Source organism: Engraulis encrasicolus, chromosome 19 (assembly GCF_034702125.1).
Source record: "Engraulis encrasicolus isolate BLACKSEA-1 chromosome 19, IST_EnEncr_1.0, whole genome shotgun sequence".
In the NCBI taxonomy this organism is placed as follows: domain Eukaryota; kingdom Metazoa; phylum Chordata; class Actinopteri; order Clupeiformes; family Engraulidae; genus Engraulis; species Engraulis encrasicolus.
The window spans coordinates 44,279,770-44,289,769 of NC_085875.1; the positions used below are offsets into that span (position 1 = coordinate 44,279,770).

Below are 10,000 nucleotides of genomic sequence, written 5' to 3' on the forward strand. Positions count from 1 at the left end.
ATAATTGGTCAGGAGGCCCCCCTCATAATTAAATAATAATAATGAAAAATGTTGAATTGAGTAATCTAATACAATTTTTTTAAAGAAAAAAAGATGGGCCTTTTGATAACTAATACATATATGTTTTGTAATGTAATATAATATTTTTTCATTACGTTTTTTAGTCAATCTCAATTTAGGAGACCCTCATTTTGGGGGCAAAGTGGTTGAGGCCCTAAGCGCTCTGCATACTCTGCTTATGCCTAGCGGCGGCCCTGGACATAGTACTTGGACTATAGGACTTGCATGCTCCCCTGACCTAACCGCTGCATGTGCCCGAGTTGCCTCAGGTCGTTATGTCGTCTTCGTTGCCTGCTATTTGTCTTGTCTCTCTGACCTAATTCAAGTGACTAAGACACAGTGTCAGTATATGGCCGTCTAAGCCAAGCTTACTTAACCTAACTTAACTTAACTTAACCTAACCACTATTTTCCACTCCTCCCTCTCTCTTTTGTCTGTCTGCGCTGAAGTTCTTGCAATGTATGAAAATGTTCTTAAGTGTCCTACGCCTGGCTGCACGGGACGTGGCCACGTCAATAGCAACAGGAACTCCCACAGAAGGTGAGTACTGGGCCCTGCCGTGGCTCTAACGGTAGGGGCACTGGGCTGCTAACGCTGGTGACCCAGGTTCGATTCCGACCCGGGTCCATTGCCGATCCTTCCTCATCTCTCTCTCTCTCCCGTTCACATTCTGTCTGCTCAAACACTGTCCTATCAGAAAATACAGGCCCCAAAACCAAAAACATCTTGAAAAAAAGAAATTGAGTGCTGTACTGGAATGGTATGCAAAGTGCACACCATTCCCTCAGTGGAACGCTGTAATAGTCATTGAAAAGACTTCACTACCATAGTGCTACACTACTATAACATTATACAGGGGCTTCAGCAATACATTACAACTTGCTCACTGTCATTCTGGTACCATCAAATGTACTATACATACCTAACCTCAACCATAACCCCAAGGTACAAACATACAGTGTTACTTTTGTTAAACAATACCTTAGTTAGTATAAGAAAGTCACTTGTGAACAACTATGGAATGGAGCTCCTGGGTCAAGTACCTTGTAGGAGTAAATATGATTGGCCTGGTCAAAAAATTGCTCAAACCCCTTCTAAATCAGCCTCTCAGAGCATACACAAATCCAACAGCATTAGCCTCTGAGGACCATTGGCCCACCAGGAAATGCCCCTGTAATATGCCAGGTTACCTGTCCTGGCCTGGGAGTAGGGTAGAGTAGAGCAGGGCAGAGCTAGGCAGCTGTGGCTGCGAGGTGGTGGCAGAGGACAAGCCAGGGTGTTACCCCACGCCAGCTGTTGTGAGCAGCAGGTCTTAGCCACGGCCATTTGCACCTCAGTGACACCCAGTGAGGGGACACTGCGCTCCAAGACACCAGAGGTGCAGAATGCTGCTCGCTCCCTAAAGACTCACCTCCCGCCAACACACACAAACACATATGCAAGCAGGCACACACAAGCAGACAGACTGACACACATGCACATACACACACACACACACACACACACACACACACACACACACACACACACACACACACACACACACACACACACACACACACACACACACACACACACACACACACACAAACACAAATACTGAAACACACACAGTGTCACACAGACACTTACTCACTCACTCACACAAACACACACACACACACACACACACACACACACACACACACACACACACACACACACACACACACACACACAAACACACACACACACACACACACACGCACACACGCACACACACACACACACACACACACACACACACACACACACAGTGAAACATATCTCTGCTTCTCACATTGGCAATCATACTGTCACCCTCGCTTTCACACAAGCAGACTTGACACACGCACGCACGCACGCACGCACACACTAACGCACGCACACACGCACACACACACACACACACACACACACACAAACTCCCACTTGCAGGCAGCTCACACCTTGGTTCACTCCACCTGTGCTTGCCGCCAGCTCCTCGGCTTCCTCCCCCGTGGGACCTCAGCAGTCATTACACTTGCCGAAAGTAATATTTAAAAAGAGAAGAGGAGAGAAAAAGGAAGCCGCATAGCCAGGGAGAGAGACCAGTAGCTCAGTCTGATTCAATTGACAAGTCACCGCTACAATTACAGGCCTGTCTGTCTGTCCGCCGTTGTCCTTTTTACTCCTTTTGTCTTAAAGAGAGAAAGTGGCAGAGAGAGAGAGAGAGAGAGAGAGAGAGAGAGAGAGAGAGAGAGAGAGAGAGAGAGAGAGAGTGTGTGTGTTGTATGCGTGATGTCTCAAAATGTATTAATGGAGGACAGGACATGCATGAACGAGAGGAACGTGAGCAAGAGTGGGAAAGAGTGTGAGGTGTAAGACACCTTTTTCAGATTCTCAAACTTACGGGCCAGAGACCCCCACTGGTGTAAAAAAAATTGCTAAGGCCCCCCTCAGAATCACACCCCAAACAAGTAGTCCTTTTAATGTGGAAATGGAGGTTACGTAGGAATATTTTTCCTTAAATGTGTGTCTACTGCTATAGTGGCAATTTTGTGTATTGCATTGTAATACTGTATACATCCATTTGGCCTATAGATGATATTTCTGCAATAAAACTTTAGGCTACTCAACATTTCCGGGTTCATGATATCACGACTAGACTACAATATATTGCATTGTAATGAAGGTGTCCACACTGTGGACCCCCAGGGCAGGGTTGCCAGATGAAAGTGATGATTTCCAGCCAAAAAAAGTCTTATAATCCTCCTGGAAGCACTAAATCCCGCCCAATATGAACTAAACTATAGTGATTTATACTGTATGGCCATACATTTGCAGAAAAACCAGTCCAAATGCCCTTTTTTCCTATTTTTACCCGCAGATGGCCATCGTACAGGTAAGAAGCCCAATTTGGCGGAAAACTGCCCAATCTGGCAACACTGCCCCAGGGTTCCCTGGACCCCACTTTTGGGCGCATTCAGGCCGACTGAGAACCGTGCCGGTGCCCGTTCCTGCACTTAATCACGAACTGGCCGTCGTGTTCACGCCACAGATTTTAGCATTTGCAAACCAGAAAGTTGGTTCGCAATGCGAACCACAAAATACTAGGTTTTTCTCCGCAAACCGTGACGACAACGTGGCCGTCAGCAGATTAATCCGGGTAACAGTAACGTGCAGAAAGAATTCAGAGCCCGGTATGAACACGGGCGGTTGGCAGATAAGCACTTTAGTGCCGAACGTAACCGGCTCCGTTCTGGTCAGCCTGAAAACACTATTTGAGAACCACGGGTGTAAGTCATGTGTGTGTAACGCTGAGTGTGGTGCTCCTGCTCTGCTGTGTTTCAGCCTCTCCGGGTGCCCCATCGCAGCAGCCGAGAAGCTGGCCAAAGCCAAAGAGAAGCATCAATCATGTGACGGAAGCAAGTCTAGCCAGGGCTCAGATCGGGTGCTGAGGTAAGTTTGCTATTTTATTATTATATTTCATCGTATCTCATTCAGTTTTTAAACTCTTTTATGTTTGCGTGACTCAGACATTCTCAAATTTCTGAGGACAGTCTCCAATTTTGGTATAACCGGACATCAGTAGTATAAAGAAAACCACTCCTTACCATGATTCAAGATAAGATATTCCTCATTTCTTTTAATATTAATTGCATTGCTTGTAGAAATGTTGATATACGTATAAGGTTCAAAGACGTTTTGTCGGGCTCAGACGTCAGGTGATGCAATGGCATCTAATGTCCATTAATTAATACGTAATTGGTGGTTGATCTGCTGCAATGAATATCCTACTGAAATAGTCCACTAAAAACAAATGAACAAAAAACATCCATACAATAGTGGCACTGGCTGTTGTTGCGCCGCCCTGACGTGTACTACTGCTGAAACGTCACTGACCCATATGTACATTAGCTTTAATGCTTGTGGGGGTTTTTTGTTGCTTTTATATAGGTAGATCTAAATCACCTTACGAGGCCTCTACAATCAGTGTTGCCAGATGTGTCCGACCAAATCCCGCCCAAAAGGTTCTCAAAATCCGCCAAATTGCGCTAAATTCCACCCAAATTCAACAAATTACATTGACTTCTATGGGCCCAAAACGGCTGAAAAAAATGCCAAATGGCCAATTTTTCCCGTTTTTGCCCACCGACGCTCATCCCAAGTAGCCCAATTGGGCGGGCACCCGCCCAATCTGGCAACACTGTCTACACTATGTAGGAGATGCATTACTGTATATTACAAACTATCTTGCCTTGCCCTAATATTAAAACAGTCCTGTGTGCCCGTCTCCTGGTAGGCCGATGTGCTTCGTGAAGCAGCTGGAGATGCCTCAGTACGGCCACAACAACGTGCCCACTACCACGCCGCGCTCCAACCTGGCCAAAGAGCTGGAGAAGTACTCCAAGACCAGCTTCGACTACAACAACTACGACAGTGCCCACGGGGTGTACGGCAAGAGGGCCATCGCGCCCAAGGTGCAGGGCCGGGACACCTCGCCCAAAGGATACGATGGCGAGCCTCGTTTCGGTATGTACTGTATATGCGGTGCATTGGTGATGCTCCTATACTTTGGTATTAAAAGGCCGAAAATACCAACCAATATCTCTCAGAATTCCATGAAATGGACACGGATCTTTGGGACACGAAATCCATGTCCCAAAGATATGTGTCCATTCCATGAAATTCTGAGAGATCATGCTGGAAAATGCAAATAAGTCTCTCTCTCTCTCTGTCACTCTCTCTGTCACTCTTCCTCACTCTTTCTCTGTCTTTCTTTTGTTCTCCCCACCTCTCTCTCCCTCTCTTTCTTTCTCTCCCTCTCCCTCTCTCTCGCTCTCTTCCTGCCTCCCTCTCTCTTCAATGTCTCTGTCCCTCTCACTCTTTCTCATGCATTCCCTTTCTACTTCCATTTTTCCTCTATACTTTGCTCTACAATAAATTGGCTATGTTTTGTGTCATTTAGTCTATCACCTGCTTCGGGATTAAATTTTGCATGGACGCTTTACATACAGTACATCAAAGACGTGCCGAGATGTTTTTTTCTCTCTCTCTCTCTCTCTCTCCTTGTGTCTGGTTTGCTGCTCGCAGCCACGCCACGAAAATTACCCAGGCATGCGGCTTAATGTGACCCACCAAATTGAAGGGAGTGGAAAAAAAGATGCACTGCTGCATCGCCGTGGATAAAAAGGGCTAGCATCTGCTAATAAAATTGATGTAAATGCGACGGTAGTTACTAAACCACGCTTTGCATCTGAATGCATCTCTCTAAATACGCCATCTCTCTAAACACATTGTCGCCAGAAGTCATTTTAGCATTCAATTGCCTTCCATCACGTCGCGAAATTGTCACCAGAAAGAAAAAAAATACCACCTCCTCCCCTATCTCCTCCCTTAACTCCTCACCCCTTCCTTTTTTATATAAAAAAATAAATAAATATTTTTTTACAAAAAAATCAAAGAAATACTCCCTTCCATGACGGCTATAATCATGTATGCATAGTCCACCTTCCTCCTTTAGTGTCTGCTCTTTCTCTCTCTCTCTCTCTCTTTTTCTCTCTCTCTCTCTCTCTCTCTCGCTCTCGCTCTGTCTGCTAAGCACACAGAGACTAATGTATGGAAATGAAAGGGTCCAGGTGTATAATCTATGGGTGGAGTGCTGTTGTAGGAAAGTCAAGGTCTCTCCTAATTGCAAGACCGGAGCATACGCTTCCGTTACCTTTTGGCTGTCGGGGGCTCTCCGCTCTCGATGTGGTCGAGCTTTAATCTGTTGGAGAGCGCTGCAGTCGGCTATATAGCTAGCCCTGGCTGGACCGGCCATAAGGCATACAGGGCATTTGCCCGGTGGACTGTTGATGATTTTGCCCAGTTCCTCCCTTCAACGTAGTGGTATCAGTCCTCGTGCCGCTACAGCTGACCTCTCCGAGTCAGATTCAAATATTGATTTTTTTTCACTGTTGTGGTCAAAATAGGTCGTAATAGATAACTAAAAATGTTCTCACAGCCTTCATTGTCTCTCTCAAAGCCCGGCGGACCAGGGGTGTGTTTCTCGAAAGCCTAGTTGTGAGCCAGTTAGTAGTAACTTCGGTAGTTGCCAATAGGAAATTGCATTGCAAACAACAAAGTAGCTAATGTAATTGGCAATGGTTGTGAGAAATGCACCACAGTTTCGGCTGGAAATACCTGGCCTGATTTTTGTCCCACTCCAGCCCTGTAGCTGGCAGTAGTGTTCTCAGCAGGAGATACAGAGCACTTTGAAGGCCAGTTTCTGGCACTGGCTCATTGGCCTTTTTTATTTGTAGTGCCACACAAAGGCATATCTCTTCCTCACTCTAAAGTATGCACAGACACACATACAGCATAGTTATACACTATACACGTCAGTGGTTATACATAAACATACACACACACACACGTCTGGACATACACATAAGGACACACACGAACGCACGCACACACACACACACACACACACACACACACACACACACACACACACACACACACACACACACACACACACACACACACACACACACACACACACACACACACACAATTCTCCCATTTGTTATATTTTTTGAAAATTCAAAACATTCTCTCTCCAAGCCTTCCTCTCTTTGTCTCTGTCTCCCTCTCTCTCTCTCGCTTGCATTCATCTTCTTCACATTCACATATTTTTTACAGTAGAAATCAATGTGGCAAAACATGATCTTAAACATGAAGCTTATAATAATAATCATCAGATGATAATGATAATAATAATCACAAAATTAGATTTTTAGTCGTAATCATAATCTTGGCCACTGACGGGTCAGTATCATCTACTGTATGTGCTAATAGGTCATTACGACAGCACGTTGTTTGAAGGAACACGTGTTGTGACGACGAGCACCTCTCCTCTTTTCGTTGTTTACTTGTTTACTTGTTTACTCTTTCTCTCTGACATTTGGCGTACCTGCCGTATGAATGGTAAATAAATATTCTCTTTGTGTGTGTCTGCATCTGTCAGTCAGTCTAGTAGCTTTAGGCAGAAAGAGAGAGAGAGATAGTGTGTGTGTGTGTGTGTGTGTGTGTGTGTGTGTGTGTGTGTGTGTGTGTGTGTGTGTGTGTGTGTGTGTGTGTGTGTGTGTGTGTGTGTGTGTGTGTGTGTGTGTGTGTGTGTGTGTGTGTGTGTCGGTGTAGGAATATCTTTCACCTCAAAATCTCACCTCTCTGTCTCGCCTCCCTTCCCTCTCTTGTCTTTGTATGAATGTGTTTCTGTGTGCACATGTGTGCATGCATGAATGTGTGTGTGTGTGTGCGTGCGTTTGTGTGTATGTGTGTGTGCATGTGTGTGCTTGCGAACATGTGTGCATGCATGAACGTGTATGTATGCGTGTGTGTGTGTGTGTGCGTGCGTGCGTGCGTGCGTGCGTGCGTGTGTGTGTCCGCCATTGCAGCCAAGCGCTACTGCAAGACCTCCAGTTCAGCCAGCAGTACGGCTAGCAGCTACACACCCAGCAGCAGCGTCAGCAGCCTGACCTGCGGAGGAGGAAGTGGAGGAGGAGGTGGAGGAGGTGGAGGTCTCGGCCATCTACTAGCAGGTGGAGGAGGTGGTAACGGAGGGTGCGGGAGCAGCGCCAGCAGCACCTGCAGCAAGAGCAGCTTCGACTACACGCACGACATGGAGGCGGCGCACATGGCGGCCACGGCCATCCTCAACCTGTCCACGCGCTGCCGGGAGCTGCCCCAGGGCCTGGCCACCCCCACCGGCACAGGCACAGGCAAGCCCCAGGAGCTCTGCCCACGGGTATGTTGTTGTCTGGCTATGCCTAGCCTACCTACCCTCCCTCCTCTCTCTCTGCTGCGCTCTCATTCGATCTAGCACACTTTCTCTGTCTCTGTCTCTGTGTCTGTCTCTCTCTGTCTCTCTGTCTGTCTCTCTCTTTCTCACTCTCACTCTCACTCTCTCTTTCTCGCTCTCTCTCTCTCTCTCTCTCTCTCTCTCTCTCTCTCTCTCTCTCTCTCTCTCTCTCTCTCCTTTTCTCTTTCCCCCGGCCATGTCTGCGTCTGCTCTGCTCTGCTCTGCTCTGCTCTGTGCTCTGCTGTGCTATAGGGGAAAGAGGTTGTGGATGTGTTGTGATGGAGCAGATAATGAGATATGGGAGAAGGGGGGTTGCTGAATTAGGAGATGCGCCTTGTGACAGTTGGGGTAGACACTGTGTGTGTGTGTGTGTGTGTGTGTGTGTGTGTGTGTGTGTGTGTGTGTGTGTGTGTGTGTGTGTGTGTGTGTGTGTGTGTGTGTGTGTGTGTGTGTGTGTGTGTGTGTGTGTGTGTGTGTGTGTGTGCGTGCGCGCGCGCGTGTGTGCGTGTGTGTGTCTGTATGTCTGTGTGTGTGTGTGTGTTTTAACCTGGTGAGGGAAGGTGGAAAGCTTATGCAGAATAATGATATGGCCGTGTGTATATGTATGAGAAGGTGTGCGTGTGTGCGTGCGTGCGTGCGTAATATGTGTAATGTATGTGTGTGTGTAATGTATGTCTGTGATTGTGTGTTTCTGTGCTGGAGGCTGACTGCAGGCTTTTCCCGTCTCCTGGTGTATAATTTGAGGTATTGTTCAACGGCCTGCTAATTTAACCCTCTACATTTTAATTGAACTGATGTTTTTCTTAAGGCTTTTTTTAAAAGACTGACTCTAGCTAATGGTGGATAGGGGAAGGGGTTCAAACCTGGAGAAGGGATCATTTCATATCCTTCCACGGTTATCTACGATGTTTGCAGAATGCAAGAAGTGACCTTGATTTGTCCTTCAATCAGAAATTTCGGTCAATTGAAAATGAACACTATCTGGTGTTAGTAAACACTATGATTGCTGGTTGGTACTTATTATTGATTAGGTGATGGTGGAGTAAGTGCCAATGACCAAATTGGTGTGTCATTGTCAAAACATGCCCCATCGAGTTGTTGGATTTGCTTGAAATTGTATTGGCTGTAAAACGGAGGGCGATTGCAAAAAAAGGACATACAGTATAGTGTATTGGGCAAAGAGCTGTTCTTACAGTCTTATAGTTTGTTTCCCAAACAGATGATGTAAACAAATACAGCGTGGCATTTCATTGTGTCGCTCTATTACCTGCATGCAGTGCTGCTGTGCAGAACACACCGTATCCAATTTATCATTGCACCGCCAAACCACTACCCCATTGAGATGGAAAAGTCCACTCCCACAGCTAAGGTTAACCTGGCAGTCAGGTGGCGGTAATGCTAAGAGTGATAAGCGCAGGGGGCCAATGGGGAGGTCTTTAGACACCCGCTAACGAGAGGAGTGTACACGGTCACATTTCACACACACGCGCGCGACCACAAACACACGCGCACGTGCACACACACACACACACACACACACACACACACACACACACACACACACACACACACACACACACACACACACACACACACACACACACACACACACACACACACACACACACACACACACACACACTAACACACACGCACACGCAGACAACGAGCACGTCTCTGCGGGGTCTTTTTGATTTCCTGTCAGCCGATAAGGTACAGAAGGGGTGTGGTGCATGATGGGAAGAGACGAGAGGACAAGAGAGGCCTTTTGGTGAGCGTGAAATGTCATTTATTAGGGGACAACGATGCCATGGTGCATGACGCATCTCCCACTGTAAGCAGAGCAATCGAATCCACCATTGTATGGGGAAGGCAGCTAGCCGCCATAGGGTCAAGCCTGTTCTGCCCTACAAAGGCAACATGTAGTAACCACGCCAACATTGAAACTGAAAAAATGCCTTCAAAGTTTTGGTATTATTATGTTGGATTTGGACCATACGGCTTTGTCTCAAGATAAAGAAGGTGTCACAAAGACCTTCTTCAGTCTAAACTCAATTTTGACAAAAAATGTAGCTACTGCACTTTGCCTTG

At 46.6% G+C, this 10,000-nt stretch overlaps 1 protein-coding gene across 1 annotated transcript in view; it reads left to right on the plus strand.

Moving 5' to 3' along the window:
• Positions 1–10,000, plus strand: part of myt1lb (myelin transcription factor 1-like, b) — a 165,651-nt gene that overhangs the window by 125,024 nt on the left and 30,627 nt on the right. Inside the window, exons 10-14 of the mRNA XM_063184522.1 lie at positions 510–600; positions 3,412–3,519; positions 4,364–4,578; positions 7,506–7,613; positions 7,671–7,855. Coding sequence (XP_063040592.1) covers positions 510–600; positions 3,412–3,519; positions 4,364–4,578; positions 7,506–7,613; positions 7,671–7,855 — 707 coding nt within the window. The remainder of the gene's footprint in view (positions 1–509; positions 601–3,411; positions 3,520–4,363; positions 4,579–7,505; positions 7,614–7,670; positions 7,856–10,000) is intronic.